Source organism: Vespa mandarinia, chromosome 10 (assembly GCF_050613455.1).
Source record: "Vespa mandarinia isolate Hongniang chromosome 10, ASM5061345v1, whole genome shotgun sequence".
Lineage (NCBI taxonomy): Eukaryota > Metazoa > Arthropoda > Insecta > Hymenoptera > Vespidae > Vespa > Vespa mandarinia.
The window spans coordinates 7,165,001-7,182,500 of record NC_140819.1 but is presented as its reverse complement, the minus strand read 5'-3'; the positions used below and the strand labels follow the sequence as shown (position 1 = coordinate 7,182,500).

At 27.3% G+C, this 17,500-nt stretch overlaps 4 protein-coding genes across 11 annotated transcripts in view; 3 read left to right on the top strand and 1 right to left on the bottom strand.

Annotated features, from left to right (window-relative positions):
* LOC118445413 (uncharacterized) overlaps window positions 1-6,241 on the top strand; it is a 15,483-nt gene extending 9,242 nt beyond the window's left edge. The window contains exons 3-6 of the mRNA XM_035874849.2: window positions 3,449-3,781; window positions 4,633-4,865; window positions 5,012-5,356; window positions 5,555-6,241. Of these exons, the coding sequence (XP_035730742.2) occupies window positions 3,449-3,781; window positions 4,633-4,865; window positions 5,012-5,356; window positions 5,555-5,867 (1,224 nt within the window). The 3' untranslated portion in view covers window positions 5,868-6,241. The remainder of the gene's footprint in view (window positions 1-3,448; window positions 3,782-4,632; window positions 4,866-5,011; window positions 5,357-5,554) is intronic.
* A 3,260-nt stretch (window positions 6,242-9,501) lies between these two features.
* LOC118445417 (lipopolysaccharide-induced tumor necrosis factor-alpha factor-like) lies at window positions 9,502-13,452 on the top strand. Of its 7 annotated transcripts, none has more exons than XM_085659768.1 (6): window positions 9,558-9,715; window positions 9,803-9,937; window positions 11,351-11,511; window positions 12,119-12,236; window positions 12,327-12,453; window positions 12,599-13,451. In XM_085659768.1, exons 4-6 carry the CDS (start codon window positions 12,143-12,145, stop codon window positions 12,699-12,701), a joined length of 324 nt encoding a protein of 107 aa, XP_085515894.1. In that variant the 5' UTR covers window positions 9,558-9,715; window positions 9,803-9,937; window positions 11,351-11,511; window positions 12,119-12,142; the 3' UTR covers window positions 12,702-13,451. The 7 variants fall into 7 exon arrangements, with proteins under 7 accessions (XP_085515890.1, XP_085515894.1, XP_085515891.1 ...); XM_085659765.1 differs by having other exon boundaries at window positions 9,559-9,715; window positions 12,309-12,453; window positions 12,599-13,073; XM_085659764.1 differs by lacking the exon at window positions 11,351-11,511 and having other exon boundaries at window positions 9,502-9,651; window positions 12,309-12,453; window positions 12,599-13,064.
* Window positions 13,453-14,475: 1,023 nt separating this feature from the next.
* Window positions 14,476-16,698, top strand: LOC118445515 (uncharacterized). The gene is made up of 4 exons (XM_035875114.2): window positions 14,476-14,602; window positions 16,023-16,223; window positions 16,306-16,444; window positions 16,546-16,698. Exons 2-4 carry the CDS (start codon window positions 16,046-16,048, stop codon window positions 16,646-16,648), a joined length of 420 nt encoding a protein of 139 aa, XP_035731007.2. The 5' UTR covers window positions 14,476-14,602; window positions 16,023-16,045; the 3' UTR covers window positions 16,649-16,698.
* Window positions 16,699-17,082: 384 nt separating this feature from the next.
* Window positions 17,083-17,500, bottom strand: part of awd (nucleoside diphosphate kinase) — a 1,647-nt gene continuing 1,229 nt past the window's right edge. The window contains exon 4 of one of the 2 annotated variants that reach the window (XM_035875039.2): window positions 17,083-17,351. The gene's annotated coding sequence lies outside the window, so the exon portion shown is untranslated. Of the gene's footprint in view, window positions 17,352-17,376 lie in introns of those variants that run through there. The other variant, XM_035875037.2, reaches the window with a different exon arrangement.

Genomic DNA, 17,500 nt, shown 5'->3' with positions numbered 1-17,500 from the left:
AGCGAAGAAGAAGAAGAAGAAGAAAAAAATAAAAACAAACAAAAAGAAAAATAGTTAAAGAGAAGTTAAGACGTCTCTGATTAAAGTGGCTTGGTGAAGGGTTGGGGGAGGGGTGTAGTGATGATAAGGGTGGGGAGAATGACGATGACGATGAAAAGAGGGAAAGAAGTGGGGAAACGTTTTATTCCAGCCATATTGGGATCGGATAAGCGATCATTCATTCCGTTGCAGTAGTTTCTCCGTAAATTTGCCAATTAGCACGGTGCATTAGCTTGCAGGAAGAAATTCCTTTCTTTAGCTCTATAAAAGGGGAGCACAAGTACGAAGAACGAACGAACGAATAAACGAACGAACGAACGATAGAATAAATAAACGAGAATAAATGATCGCGTTGCTAAAGAAGAAACCAAGAGGATTAATGAGAAGTAAGGGAGAAGAGAAGAGTACTCTTTTGAAAGGTTCAAAGAGTAGGAGGGGTAGGGAGGAGAAAAAAATTGAGGATATTTTCCTAATATTATTATTATTACTCTACTTGTTTGATAAATTAAAGATGAACCTAGTTCTACGTGCATATCTAATGTATCTTCTAAACAGGTATACAGGGTGATTCATTATGCTTTACGTTTCTATTCAAAGTATCTATCCTGTATAATTGTTTTTGGTTTCTTTTTCTTTTTTGATTTTTTTTTTTGTTTTTTTTTTTGTTTCTCTTTTTCTTTTTTTTTTTGTTTTCGTTTTTAAATAAGAAGAGTGTCACTCAATCTAAATATAACATATATTATTATTACTATTGTTGTTGTTGTTGTTGCTGTTATTGTGAACTTGGAAAAAATATTCACGTATTTATAAATATTTTAAAAGGATGAATCTTTGCTTTATTACTTATAAACAAGTTTTAGATAAATCGTATCACTCTAATCATCTAATCGTACATCTCTCTCTCTCTCTCTCTCTCCTCTCTCTCTCTCTCTCTCTCTCTCTCTCTCTCTCTCTTTCTCACTCTCTTTCTATATACAGTTATGAAAAAATATATAATTATAAAAAAAATTAGAGAAAATTGGATGTTGAAAAGAAACAATCATAATTGTTTCATCGTGTATTTACTTACGTATACGTAATATATGTTTTAGATCAATTGAGTCACCCTGTACGTGTCCTATGCACTTATTATCGAACCAGACATCGGATGCATTCCGAAAGGAAAGTCTAGTTATCTATACGTATATATCTTTCTCTCCTATATCCTCCCCCCTCCATCCCCCTCTCTCTCTCTATTTCTCTCTTGGTGTGTCCTAGTCACGTTTTGTACTCGTATGAGTTTATATATTTACGATGAGAGAAGTGCTTTCCTTCTCTCCATACAGATATAGTTGAAGGAGGCGTGTTGTAAGCCATACAAATGCTTCTATTCTACAGTCGACTATAACATAAGACGAAAGAACGAGAAAAGGAAATAAAGAAGAGGGAGAGAGAGAGAGAGAGAGAGAGGTCTTGGCTTAATCTACTTTTCATCTTGCCAGACTGGTTTCGTCCCTTCCTTTGGCACCATCACTTTAACTCTTTTCTTTGGCTTTCCTAACTTCATCGTCTTCTTCTTCGTCTTCTTCTTCTTTTTTTTTCTTTTTTTTTTTTTTTTTTTTCCTCTCTCTCCATTTACTGGAACTACTTCACGTTGCTCAGTTATTCCAATTTTATTATCGTTTTTTTTTTTTTTTTGTATGGTTTCTAATGTTATCTCATTATAGAATGATATTATTATTTAGAAGAGATCATGCATTTGATCTCGCAATAAAATCGAATCATTAATTCTTCTAATAATAAATATTCTTTATCGATGTCGAATTTAGTAATTTTCTCTCTCTCTCTCTCTCTTTTTTTCTCATACATAGCGTTAAGATTTTCTATATACGTAAGAATACTTTTAGAAAATCATTTCTCCGTCGTTTCACCAAATTTTTTTTTCCAAAACCTCCATTTTTTCACCAAATTCACGAGCAAGAGTTTTAGCGAGAATCCACCTTATTTATTTATCTTTTCGACAATTAAATTTCGTTAATACAATATTTCGTTTGGATCTAAAACAGGAGAAAATATTTACTTAGATAAAAAAAAAAAAAAAAAAAAAAAGAACAAAGAAAAAAATTAATTTTACTTGGTCACATCTTGACTAATGGTAAAAAAATTCTTTATATAAATTTTGCAATTTTTTGTGAATGATCTTTCCTTTTTGTTTTTCTTCCTTTTCTTCCTCATGCCTTCCCCCGTCCTTCGCTCTACCCCCAACGCTCCTTTTTATTTTTTAGTTCCTTCTTATTTATCATATATTTCTTAATAGTTTATGATGTTTGCTCTGGCGAGGGGTTGGTGGGGGAGGAGGGGCTATAAAAGTCGCGTTAGTTGCAATAAGAGGATCGTCGACCTTAGCCTGCTCGCGCATGCACCTAGCTGACCTACAAACAACGGCATAAAGCTAAGACATTGATTGCGTCAATCCCGTGAGATAGAGTAGTAGGGGTGGGATGGGTTGGGGTGGGGTGAAGTGGAGGAGGATGACGGGAGAGGCTGGAGGGTGGGAGGGGAGCAGAGGAAATACGTCTGTACCATTCTCTAGATTACTGTAAAGTATCTCAAAGATACGTGCGTAGGCCTCTTCTGGCCGTCAATTATAGATAAACAAGGTTATTCGCATAATGAAAGATTAACTTTTAGTTATGCATCCTTTGAATAACAATGCATATTGTCTCGCATAATGTCCAATATGAAGTGAAACACGTTTGAATCGTTTAACAATTTCATGCTTTTAAAATACGCCGTTTGAACTTGAAAAAGTAAAAGAAAGGACAATACTTTTCTTTTTTTTTTCCTTCTTCTTTTCTTCCTCATTTAAAACTAATCTCTTTGTTTTTTTTTATTTTTTTTTTTTTTTTGTTTTTTTTTTTTATAATTACAATGGGAAAGATTCAAATCTAGAGAATTTAATCATTAAATTTTACGTTATCTCTCTTTCTTTTTACTAATTATTATATTTCAATTAAACGCTTATATTGAAATTGTAAAAATTATTAATTGGATCCTTTAATAACAATCGCATTTAGAGATCATACTGGTAAATTAAATTATTTGTAGTTAAGAGAAAGGATCATCAATTTATATTATATTCATATTGTCCGAGATTGGTCGGACGAGACTTTCTTAAATATATATATAAAAAAAAAAAAAAAAAAAAAAAAAAAAAAAAAATATTTTTTACTCTCCGTAACAGAATGAGTATAAACAAGTTTTCCGTCCTGTTAAAAAAAAAAAAAAAAAAATTCAATAACAAAAAATTCATACGAATGTATTTATTCTTTTTATTATTGTGTAATTGAACATTTCTTCCTAAGAAGAAAAAATTAAAAAAAAAAATAAAATGAAATAAAATAAAATACAATAAATGATTGGATTTCAGGCTGAAAGAGACAAACTGGAAGAGGCACGTCGTTGTTTGGAAAAGAGATTAGAGGGCTGCGAGGCAGAATTAAGAGGTAAAGAGGACGATCTCTTCCTACAACTGGAGCGAAGTCTTCGATTGGAGGAAGAAGTCGAACGTGCGAAGGTGGAGCGTGACAGCTATATAGCAGCCCGCGATCGTTTGGATCAACAGCGCGAAACGACTCTAAGACGATTGCAACTTCAGCTTGCAGAAAACGAAGCGACTAGGCAATCCCTCGAAAGGGCACGGCTGGACGTCATAAGACAGGCCACCGTCATTCGAGCTGAACGTGATGCCCTTGAGAAAGAAGTAAGAAAGAACAATCAACATGGACGGATCCAAAAAAAACTCTTCTAGATAAAATAATAATCATATATTTCAAATATTATCTCTACTACTTTATTTGCTTCTTTTATCATTTTTAGAAATATTACAATTATAATTATAAAGGATTATAATTATATATAATATATATAAATTTATATTATGTATATATATATATAAAGGATATATATATATATATATATAAAGGATAAACGTACAGAGTTGATTTGAGAGACGAATATGATTATTCTTTTTTTTTTTTTTTTTTTTTTTTTTTCAATAGAACAGCAGAGATAATTTAACTAATTTTTATTATAAATAAAAAATTTGTATTTTAAGTTTTGAGTTTGTTTAAAAAAAAAAAAAAAAAAAAAAGAAATATTTTAGCAAGAAAATATATCCTATCGATGAGAGTATAGTATTGACTAAGATGATGAAAATAGTTTAGCTAATGTTCAGACTTTTAACGTGGTTGTACTTTTCTTCTTCATTGGTATATAGCATTAAGGGAAATCTGTTAATTTGTATTATAAGTAAAAGGTAAATATTAAGCATCATTACTTTGAGAAATCTGTTAGGAAGAAAACATGTCGTTTTAATGGGGGAAAGAAAGATAGGGATAAATTTAGACGGACATAATCTCCTCTCTCTCTCTCTCTCTCTCTCTTTCTCTGTATGTATATATATATTTATCTCTGTTAGTGTATATACATATATATATATATATATATATATATATATATATTTATTATTTTTATTGTATACAAATAAAAAGTTATATCTTAGGTGAAGAAGACTCTCTTAAGTTAAAATATGTTGTCTTTTTCAATACATAGAACGAAACGTTGAAGGAGAAACTGCGTATCGGTGAAGACGAATTGGGTATAGAAAGACGTAGACGAGAGGAAGGAGTAGCAGCGCTCACTCGAGAGACCATAACGCTTAGGCACGCTGCACGACATCTTCGAGCAGCTACAATACATGCCACATCTTGCCGTCGTCGTAGAAGATGTTCCATTTGTCTTTATACCCAACGTACGTTCGCTGAGGTAGATGATTATCGAGATGAGTAAGTTTGAATATTTGAATATTTTCTTCTTCTTCTTCTTCTTCTTCTTCTTCTTCTTCTTCTTCTTCTTATTCTTATTATTATAATAATCTTTGAATTATTTAAAATGAAACATTAGAATTAATTTGATCGATTGTATATTTCAGTGGGAATCTTTTCAAGTGCCTTCAAGCGCCCCTACAAGATTTGTGTACTTGGTTACGACCAAGTACAACGACTACAGCAGGTCCATCGTCGCGTACACCAAGGACAAGTTCCCCATTGGCTGAACGAGAAATTGCTTACATCGATGACTCCAGCGTTGACAGTAGCGGTGGTGGTAGTACCAATGGTAGTAGCGATAGTACAACCAGTAGTACTACCAGTAACAGCAGTAGTAACAGTGCCTCCGATGATGAGGCATATCCAAGTACCTTAGTCGCTGCGATGTCATTATCATCGGCTAATTCTAATGTACCGCCTACAAATAGAGCATTTTCTTCTGACTCAGGGTATATTTATTAATTATAATAATTTATTAATTACGGCACCGTATGTCCCCCATTCGCGCATCTCCCCCGTACGCGTTATCATTATTAATTTTTATTTTTATTGTTATTATATTAATCTCATTCTCATTTAAATGCCGTACAAAGCCTCGATACAAAGTGGATGTTAAAATGTTACCTGACAATTTTTTTTTTTTTTAGGTTTTCCTCGGAAGTCGGTGATCGCAGGTCACGGTGTTTCGAAAATGGTTGCAGCAGTACCAGCAGTAGCAGCGGCTGCAGTAAAACCAGAAAAATCAGCGAATCCCTCAGCTGTAGCGAACCGGACGATCAGGGTACGGTGGGAAGAGGAGGAGGTGGTAGTGGTAGTGGTGGAGGAAGAGGAGGAGGAGGAGGAGGAGGATTCACACGTTCCAAGTGGACATCATCCTTCCGCAAATTGCTCGGACGTAAATTGAAATCAAAGTCAGCAACAACGTCGAATAGTGGTGGTGGTGGAGGATCATCATCGTGAATGATTACAATACCATTGAAGGATAAAATGACGATTAGAATGATGTTAGGAAAGATCGCCATAGATCTTTTCAACAAATTCCTTCTATTATGTGATTGTTCGAAGTATAATTCGTTTTTTTTTTTTTTTTTTTTTTTTAATCGTTTAATATAAATTAAAAACAAAAAGAAAATCCTTTTTTTTTCTCTTTACTTTTCTTTTTTCTTCTTCTTCTTCTTCTAGACTTAATAATTATTTTTCTTTTTCGTTCTTCTTATTGTTTTTTTCTTTTTTTTTTTTTTTTAACATAAGTGAAATACTTTCCTTTCTATCTTTTTTTGTTTTTTTCCTTTTATCATTGTTTACTTTTTTGTCCTTTTTGGGTTCCTTCGATCAAATAATTTCGAAATATTTGACGTTCCATTTATTAGGACAAATCATTCCATAAAAGTTTGATATTAAATAAATAAATAAATATATATATATATATGTGTGTGTGTATATATATATATATATATATATATATATATATATATTTATTTATTTATTTTTTTTTTTTCTCGAGGCAAGACAAAAAAATCGTCGATTCAATATATATACTGCCGACTGCGTGCATATCGAATTGCATTAGACTTATATCGTGTTATATATTTGTTATATGTATGAATAAAAAGTATGTGTACGTACATATAAATGTGCAAGGATTGCTCGTGTGATTTAATCGTATGATGTAGTATGTCAAAAAAAAAAAAAAAAAAAAAAAAAAAAAATACACACAAACATACACAAACTGAATATTAGATTTATATTTATTAATCGTTAATCCATGTGATCTATATCGAAGTTGTTATAGACATCATATAGTCCATTGCGAGATACTATAACTCATTCCTAATACATTTTATTATCGTTATCATCATTTTTATTTTTATTATTATTATCATTATGATTATTTTTATTATTATTATTATTATTATTATTATTATTATTATTATTATTATTATTATTATTATCATTATTATTATTATTATTATTATTATTATTATTATTATAATTATTATATTTTTTTTCTCATGCTTTCTCATCGTTTGCCAGATTAAAAAGGGTACTTATAACGTTAAGGTGATTAATTTAAATGAACGATTGATAAACAATATATTATAATTTGACGATTACATTATAATACTACGGGAATTTAATTATTTAAGTATTGTATATCTGAATGAACGCATATTGATACATTGTAATAATATAATTATCATATTTAAGATATGAAATTTGATTTAAATGAAAATTTGAAAAAAGGACTCGTTCTTTGAATTGGATATTAGCTCTAATTTCGATTATAAGAGAAAAGTAACGAGAACAAAAAAAAGAAAGAAAAAAATAAAGAAAAAAAAAAAAAAAAGAGAAAAAAGGAAAAGAAGAAACGAGAAAAGAAAAGAACAAAAATAAAAGGAAAGTTAATGAAAATGAAAATTAAAACGTTATTGTTTCCATTATAAGATTTTTATGTCGTTACGTTTATATAACGCGTTTATTATTCGAATTGTTAAAACTATTAGCCAAAGAATTTATTAGGCTATATATATATATATATGTATATGTATATATAAATATATATATATAAATATATATAATATATAAACGAGAGGTATATACAAATGGTATTATTGTGAAATTAGAAACATTAATGTAATGATCCAACGATGACGACAACACAACAACTAAAAGTTACTCCTTTTTATTTATTTATTTATTTATTATATATATATTTTTTTTATTTTTTTTTTTTATTTTTTTTTTTCTATTCATCGATTCCAAATATATTCGAATACTTAGTATTAAAGTATTCAATTTTCTAATTAACGATAATGACACAAAACAAAAAAAGAAAAAAAAACAATAAAAACACATTAACAACAACAACAACAACAACAACAATAATAATAACAAATATCGACGTTATAATTGTATCTCGAATTTTGTAATGGTACGTGCATATGCATATACACATAATACATACATGCAGACATACATAAATAAATAGAAACGCGTAAAAATGTGCTTTTCCTGCGAATTCTTTTCAATGATAATAATAATAATAATAATAATAATAATAATAATAATAATAATAATAATAAAAAATAAATAAATAAAAAGTTACGAATTTCTTCAAGCAAACCTTAGATATATATGATCCACGAAAAAAAAAAAAGAAGAAAAAAAGAAAAAGGAAAAGAAAAGGCGCGGCGCCCTACGAGCGATTTAAAAAAAATCACTTACACTTTTACAAGAACTTTTGAAACGACATATTATTTCATTTTTACGAATTGTTGAAAATTGCGAGAAAACTTGATTGATAATTGAAGAAATAAAAAGAGAAATTATGCTTGAAAAGATCTCAAGATAGAAGATTGTGAAAGATAAAAGTTTTTCATTTTATATATACATATATCATCTGATAAACTTTTAATCCATCCTGGTATTAATATTAATTTTTATTAATAATAACATTTTTATTAATAGTAACATTTCACGTTTATCTGTTAAATCATCGAAAGAGATACTTTAGATAGAAGAATTCTTATTAAATGGTAAAACAAATTCTACCGATTTATAATTTATATCTATCAAAAAGGAAAAGAGACGATCGTTTAAGAGATAAATATCTTCGTATGAAAAAAAAAAAAAAAAAAAAAAACAACAGATATAATATAATTTATCTTCGATTATTTCATCTTGAAGTAAAAATAAATTATTGTATCAGTATCGTTCCGATGTTTCTCCCCCCTTCCCTCACACACACACACACACACAACCTGCACCCTTCATCAGAATTTAATTCGATAAATGTTATATTTATTTAATGGAGAATTTTAGCGAAAAAAGAAAAGAAAAGAATTTTTTACGTAGTAAATAATACTATTTCTTTATCAAAATTCTTTATCAAAGGAAATATATCGGAATAATTTCCAACGTATCTCAATCATTTCGTTCTAATCTCATTTCTAATATCTCGATACATTAAAATCGTTATCGTTACATATAGAGATTGATAAAATGGAAAAAGAATATAACAAAGATGAAAGATTCATAAGAGAAGAAGAAATGGAAAGAACGGTCGACGTTGATCGAAAGAAAAAGAAGGAAGGAAAACGAAAAAAGAAAGAAAGAAAAAAAAAGAAAAGAAGAAGAAGAAGAGCATGACACAAACGAGAAAATGATTTGTCATCGAAGGAAATCAATTATAATTACACTCATCGCTACTTCTCGTTCATCCTGTCCCCGCCCTCCTCAGCCACCTTCGTAGCCGTCGTCAAACGCACAATGACGTCATGTCGCTTCAACCTTCGTCAAATAATAATTGAATATCTCGATGATGAAGAAATAATAATGCTGTAAGTTAAATTAAGATGTACGAAAAGAGTAATGAAAAGAAAACAGAAAAAAAAGGTAAAAAAAAAAAAAAAAAAAAGAAAGAAAGAAAAAAAAAAGAAATTTATAAGAAGAGATCTAGAAAATGTTTGATCGATATTGTATATATATATATATATATATATATATATATATATATATATATATTGATGCGTCATATTATCAAGTGATTTTTTAGAAGTCCCCCGGAAGTATCAGGAGTACTCTTCGTAGAAACCATATCTCTTTGACTACCACTACGACCTCTGTGTATGATTAAGGTAGATATTATCGTACCTAGTAACGTTTCAATCCAAGAGTTCCCTCAGTTTGTTCGTTTAACGAGCGAAGACACGATAAGAAGATCATATATTTCGTTAACTTTACCGTGAGTTTCCACGGTGTCTTGATATTATATATAATAGCCGTCCATCATTGTTCAATTGTTACGAGTTCGTTTATTATAATATATATATATATATATTATATTATATTTATATAATATTTATTTTGTAAATAAGAAAATTATCTTTCTAAAGGTGAAGAAAAGGATATAAGCAAATATCCAAAAAAGAGAAAGGAAGAGAGGAAGAGAGAGAGAGAGGAAGAGAGAGAGAGAGAGAGAGAGAGAAAGTACATATCGCAGAAGGATATCACAGTTTCAAGTGCAACAGGTAGGAATACTAATGGAAAATTATAAATATATGAATTTTTTGGGAAAATTCATCGATTCTGGACGATTAATATTTTCTAAAAAAACAAAACAAGAAAATTCTTTTCATCTTCCGTTGTTTGTTTTTTTTTTCTTTTTTTTTCTTTTTTTTTTCTCTTTCAAACGTACGTAAAATAATATATTTTACTTATAAAATATATGATTTATTTTCATTTCGATCTGAAATTAAAATCATGATTTGTCGTACGATAATTATTTGCACTAACATATATCATGATTTATAGATAAGGATTAAACTCGGTTATATGAGTCATACATATTGTTCTTTGGAAAGAAAAAATTTGTATATATATATATATATATATATATATATATATATATATAAAGATTCCGATGAATCAATTATTTTATTGCGTAAAATAAATATCATTTGAGAATAATATATGATGTTTTCTAAATATGGAAAAGGAGAAAGTTTTTATAGTTAATGATAATGATATCAGCAAATTGATTTACATATATATATACATATATACATATATACATATATATATATATATATATATACATTTGAATCCTCTTATAATTTGAAATTTTTTTTCTTCTTGTAGCTAAAAAAGATCTTCTCTTTTTTCCTTTCTTTCTTTCTTCTTTTTTTTTTCCTCCATCGACTTCGTTATGTCATCATAATTTTTTTTTAAAAAGCCATTCTAAAAATTCATTATGTTCGATTATAACATGATAGAATTAAAATTCTAACCTTGCAATTATCTACTATTTAGATCACTTTTTTTATGATATTCTTTTATTCACGTCTGATCGATCGAATCAGAAATAAAAATTAAATATTTTTTGTCTCCTTTAACAACGAAGTAATATGTAAAATTTCAAATATTTCTTGAATCGATTATATTTTTAGATTTAACGCTTGATCGAATATAATAAACCTAAGTCATAGTCTGATATTATCGATTTAATGACATTATTTCAATGACATAATATCAATGATATTCGTGCACATGAACTCGAATTAGTACTAATTAATAAATAATTACAAAATAGTCACGTAGATATACAATTTGACCTCATTGCTTATAAGATCGTTTAATGAAATTTAAATTTACGCTGTATTTTTGAGATGAAACTCAATGGATGCTGATTGGTTATTTGTACGTTTGCAATGGCCGACTACGTGTGAAAGTAAATATTCATGAATCTTTGGTTAATCGTAGATTCTTAAAATGAAAAAAAAAAAAAAAAAAAGAAAATGAATATTCGAAAACGTTTAAAAATCATAACAAAAAAGAAAAACGACGACACTTTGACCAATAAAACACAAAGAATATATTTTCTTAATTTGTTCCTTTTTTTTTTTTTCAATATCGATCATGCTACCTCTAATGGGCGTTTCGAGAACGATCGATTTTTCGTCAAGATGGAAAACCTAACAAAGATAAAGAAGATAAATTGACGATAATGATAGTACATAGGATGATTTATCTTATCACTTATCGTCGTTGTATAATACACGCTAAAGATTAACGAGAAAAAAAATATCATCATAATCTTGGACAAGTATTTATTTTCTTTTCTTTTTTTACTTCCTCTTGTTTATACTTTTTTTTTTTCTCTCACGTTCTATTACCAGATGAGAAACTCAACTTTCTTCTCATTTGTTAAATAATTATGTGTGAAAAAAAAAAGAAAAAAAAAAAAAAAAAAAGAAAAAGAAAAAAAAATAATTATAAGAACAATCATTAATTCGATCGTCGATAAAAGCCACGTTTTAATCTTTGCTTATGTTTCAAGATAAACAGAAATACGTATATTTATGACAATAAAAATTTTGCGATATATAAAGATGTGTTAACGATAGATAAAATATTGTTATAATTGAAACGTAAAGGTGAATAAAAATTAATAATAGCAAACTATGATTTATAGTATAATAATACTCGGGATTGAAAGGCAACGTTGCAATATCATTTAAATATCAAATTTCATTCGTTATTTTCACGAATATAATATCTACGTCATTCGTATATACTGTTATAAGATATCGTGAATATAGAAACACTTGTTGCGTCTTCTGTGGAAGGAAAAAAAAAAGACGAGTTTGATCAGATCTTCGAAAACAACGTTTGATCAGATCTTTCTAACATTCATAATACCAATTTTGCAGATATTTATTAATTAAAAAGTTAAAATGAGTAAAGATGCACCTCCACCTGGATTTGTTCCACCTCCTGCATATAACTTAAGTGGTCCACCACCACCAGTACCACCACAACAACATCAAAGTATGTAACTTTTTTTTTTTTCAATCTTATTGATTTTGTTTTTAATTAATTCAAATGATTTTTCATCAATAGATGTGATAATTGTGCCAGGTATCTCTTTTGGGTCAACTACACAACAAATGACATGCCCATATTGTGGAAGTAGCATATCCACTTCTGTGGAGAGCGAATCTAATACAAAGACACATTTATTTGCTCTGATACTTTGTCTTGTCGGGTAAAATCATCTTTTCTAATTATTTCATTCAGTTAAGGGATATATTAAATGATTGAAAATATTATCTACTTTTTTGTTTTATTTTATTTTATTTTATTTTATTTTATTTTATTTATTTTTTTTTTTTTGTTTTTTTTTGTTTCAGATGTTGGTGTTGTGCACCCATACCCTATTGTATGGATAGTTGTTTAATACAGAAGCACTATTGTCCATCATGTAGAGCTTTCTTGGGACAATCAAGCAATTGATTTGACTTATTAATACAGAAATACATGCTGTTCTTCCATTTGTCATTCTTTTATTGTCTTATATATTTTGAATAGATTGAGAATCTGTTTTATTTTTTTTTTTTTCTTTTATTTTTCTTTTATTTATAAATATATATTCCTAAACTGGAAATTATAAGGAAAGTTCTATTAATTATGAACAATTGTGCCTTCTATCTTAGAAATACAATATCTAACCTTTTTGAATATCTTATATATATATAAGAATTGAAAAATAATTATTATGATAGTATGTCCATAAGTATTGTTTGTGAATAGATAATTTGTTATGGATTCCTATTAATACAATTTCATACACAAAGAATAATGAATTTCTACTTAATATATAATTAACCGTAAATTTGCATTCAATTTTATGATACTGTTAATAATTAAATATAAAAATTTGTTATATAAATAAAAAAATATATATATATTAAAATTGCACAAATATATATATATATATATATATTTTAACCAACAAATTCTAAAGATTATTTCTGTTTGTATATTTTCTTTATTATTTTGATACGGTAAATGCATACATGTATATGTGTGTGTATCTATATATAAATGGACAATGGCTGTATGACCAAAAATTTTAAGTAATTATAAAACTAAAAAAGCTCTGACGCACAATATATTAATGCCAGCTATATTTTCTGTAAGAGTATTTTTTTTATTGCTTTTTAAAGAGATCGCTTAATTCATGTATAATTTTTTTGTTTTTTTGAATAAAGCATAATTTTTGCAATATTAATTTTAGGATGAAACAAGTTATATTAAAGTATGTATAATATTGAAAAATTTATTCCCTTAAAATATTATCTCCTAGCTGTTACACAAATCCAATCCTTTTCTTTGTCTCCAAACAACAACGTAAATTTATACAGAGTGTGACTATTTAATAAAAGATCATTCTTTGATATCGCAATAATACATTTACTATGTTCTAATAATTCTTTTTTCATCAATGTCAAATTTTGTAAATAATTTGGTTTGATTAGATTCAATATGCGGTATTGGATTGTATATAATATTATGATTATTTATAATAATAATTTTTCTTTACTTAACTCGTCGTGAGAGATATTTTTAGATAAAAGAAAATTGCTTCATCTAAGAAAATCTCTATAAATATAAATATAGGAAATGAAATAATTTTAGGAATACAATTTATTCGATTAATTAATACCTATAGAGAGAGAGAGAGAGAGAGAGAGAGAGATGATCGTGTCAGAGATAAACAATGCATTCGTATTAAAAATTAGATAACATTTTTCTTCGATTATTATATCTTCCGATAAAGTTACCCAAAGGCATTGCATCAATAAAATCGTAACAAGAAAATTTGAACGATAAATAAAACCCTAAGAGGAAAGAATCTTAATCGAAGAACACCCTATTCCTGTCCCTTTTTACTCCCTTCAAATGCGCAATGACATCATGTCATAAAAAAAAATTCGTCAATGAGAGAAATTGGGAATCGAACAAAATGATTCAAAAGGTAAAGGATCAAAAGGAAAAAAAATAAAAAAAGAAAAAAAAGGGAAAATAAATAAATAAATAAATAAATAAATAAATAAATAAATAAATAAATAAATAAATAAACAAATAAATAAAAATCAAGGAAAGAAGAACATTGAATCGAATTGAATCGAATTGAATCATACTGCTTCGTAGAAACTAATCAAGATTTTTTTTTTTTTCTTCTTTTTTTTCCCCATTGAAAAATGTCTTTCTTTTTAACCCGATACATTGTAAGAAATAATCAATCTTGAGTTCAGTTTGTCTGTGAACAGTGAACAAGTAATAAGTGAATCGATATTTCTTTAGATTTATCTAATAGTTTTACGAGATACCAAGTCGTGATACTGTATAAGGTAAACATCGGATTATTACGAATGTATATTATTATATTCGTGTAATAATTTTTGTTTAAATAAAGAATTTCTCTGAAGGTAAACAAAAAGGATAAAAGAAGAGATTTAAAAAAAAAAAACAAAAAAAAAACATATATATATATATATATATATATGAGAGAGAAAGAGGAAATACGTATTGTAGATTCACAAATTCAAATGTAATAATTACGTATCTAAGGAGAGTTATGAATTACACGAATCAAAAAAAAAAAAAAAAAGAAAGAAAGAAAAAAAAAAGAGGGAAAAAAAGGAAAACCAGTTTTATTGGTTTACGCAATTCCTTTTCGTTTCAATGAATGATAAAATAATCGTGCATCGTCTTTATGTTCGTTCGTTATTTATAATTTTCACATATATTTTTTTTTTTTAGAAAATATACATAAAGAGATTCATTTATATTAAAAATGACGCAATTTAATGACGCAATAAAACGTTGTCGTCGTCGTCGTCGTCGTCAAACGAGCATAGTTTCAATAAATTTATACAATTTATGTATTTTTAAACCACGAGAAGGAAAAAGTTTTCCATAGAAAATGAAATGATATCAGTGAATTGATCCATATATATACGTATTAGAATGTTCTAATCATCTTAGAATTTTTTTTTCATATGTATTTTCTTATTTTTCATAGGAAATAAGACTTTTTTGCTTTTATTTTTTTTTTTATTTTTTTTTTTTGTTTCTTTTTATGAAATATTTTGGTTAATTGTAGATTTTTAAGGAGAATGAAAAAAGGACAAAGAATAGGAAACTTTGTTAAATCGTTCCAAAAACACACGATCATAATCTAATTAATAAAACACCCGACAAAACGAATATATTTTCTTAATTTTTACTATTTCAACATCGATCAATGCTGTCTCCATTGGTAATGATGATAATATATAGGATGTTTATTTATCGCTTATCGTTGTTGTGTAACGTACTATGATTTTTAAAGGCTAAAGATTAACGAAGAAAAACAATGTTATGATTATCTCTGAAAAGATTTTTCTTGTTTTTTTTTTTAAATATAAATATTTCTATATTTAAATAATGTTTTCTCACTCTTCTAACAGATAAGAAACTCAGCTTTCTCTCATTTGTCAACAATTATAAAAATAACAAAAATAAAAAAAAAATAAAAAAAAAGGAGGAAGAGAAAAGAGAAAATAATTATTGGGAATTATTATACATTAATCATCATTAAATTGACGTTTAATTTTCTTAAATTTTCTTAAATTTAAGAAAATTTCATTCGATATTTTCTCAAATGTATTATGTCATTTCTGTAAATTGGTACAAACATCGTGAAATAATAAACACTTGTGTCTTTTACGAATCATCGAATAAAGTTCAATTTGATCTTTCTAACGTTCACAATTTTTTTTTTTATAGATATTTATCGATAAAAAATCGATATGAATAAAGATTTACCATCACATAATTTTATTCCACCCCCTATTTATTATGGATATGCACCACCACCACCACCACTACCACCACCACCACCACCACCACCACCACCACCACCACCACCACCACCACCACCACTACTACTACTACCGCCACCAGCACCACCGCTACTACTACGACAGAGTATATTTTTTTTCTTATTACATTTTTCTTAGTGCATTTTGTTCTAATCTGATTAATTAATTAAACGATTTTTAATTAATAGATGTGATGATTGGAGGAGGTTTTGGATCACAACCACGATTAATGATATGCCCACATTGTGGTATAAGAATATTAAGTGAAGTGGAGACTGAAACAACCATTACAACGCATGCAATAGCACTTTTTCTTTGCATAATAGGGTAAGATCATATAAAATCTCTTGTAATTATTTAATACGTTAATGAATATGTTAAAATATTGAAAATATATATATTTTTCTTTTTTTTCTTTTTTCTTTCAGATTTTGGTGCTGCGCACCCATTCCTTATTGTATGGATAATTGTTTAAGGATGAAACATTATTGTCCATTATGTAAAAGTTTCTTAGGACAATCTAACAATTGATTAATCTTACCAATACTATATCTTATTAGAAATATATCCTATTTTTTCTACGTTCGTTCCTTTATTATCTCTAATCTACTTTGTGATTGAGATTGTATTCGATTTTTTTTATTTATAAAAAGAAAAATAATTCATTTTACAGTATTAACTATTTTATACAGTAATTAATTCATTAATACAATTTCATATACAAAGAATAATGAATTTTTTTAATTAATATATAAAATCAAAGATTTATTAAAAATAAAATCTTGTTATATTGATTAAGAATAAATAATTTGTTCAATATTAATATATATATATATAGGTATAGTTTATTCAATATATTTTAGAGACGATTACTTGTATACTTTTTTTATTATTTTAATAGGAAGAATACATATACATATAAACATATAAGAGTATTGTTGATACAGAAAAGTATTTTTTGTAATTAAATTCGTTTTTTTAAAATATCATTTCCTATTGTCCATGTTTATCATAACTATATTTAATCTTTTTCTTATTATCTTTGTTAATAATGATTAATACAGGTTGATAAATGATTTATAGACGTCTGATAATTATTACTTATAAGGCTTCTGTGTGATCAAAAGTACTTGCATAAATAATACAATGTATTCCACTTTGATTCAGGTTGGAAACTTTTTTATAGGATTGCAGAATATAATTTTAACAATGGCAGTGTGTAATAAAATGTTACCTATGATAGAGTGAGAAACAATATATATATATATATATTTATTTATTTATTTAAAGGGATTATTAAATTATAAAAGCTTTAACATACAATACACCATGCAATTTTCCTGAAAGAGTATTTTTTATTGTGTCTTGGAAAGACTATTCAAT

Excerpts from the sequence above, each read along its gene's own strand:
- LOC118445417 (XM_085659766.1), top strand. The coding sequence starts at position 12,143 with ATGAGTAAAGATGCACCTCCACCTGGATTTGTTCCACCTCCTGCATAT. Across the intron at positions 12,237-12,308 it reads ACCACCACAACAACATCAAA|ATGTGATAATTGTGCCAGGT; the intron begins GTATGTAACTTT and ends TTTCATCAATAG. Across the intron at positions 12,454-12,598 it reads CTGATACTTTGTCTTGTCGG|ATGTTGGTGTTGTGCACCCA; the intron begins GTAAAATCATCT and ends TTTTTGTTTCAG.
- LOC118445515 (XM_035875114.2), top strand. The coding sequence starts at position 16,046 with ATGAATAAAGATTTACCATCACATAATTTTATTCCACCCCCTATTTAT. Across the intron at positions 16,224-16,305 it reads ACCGCTACTACTACGACAGA|ATGTGATGATTGGAGGAGGT; the intron begins GTATATTTTTTT and ends TTTAATTAATAG. Across the intron at positions 16,445-16,545 it reads CTTTTTCTTTGCATAATAGG|ATTTTGGTGCTGCGCACCCA; the intron begins GTAAGATCATAT and ends TTTTTCTTTCAG.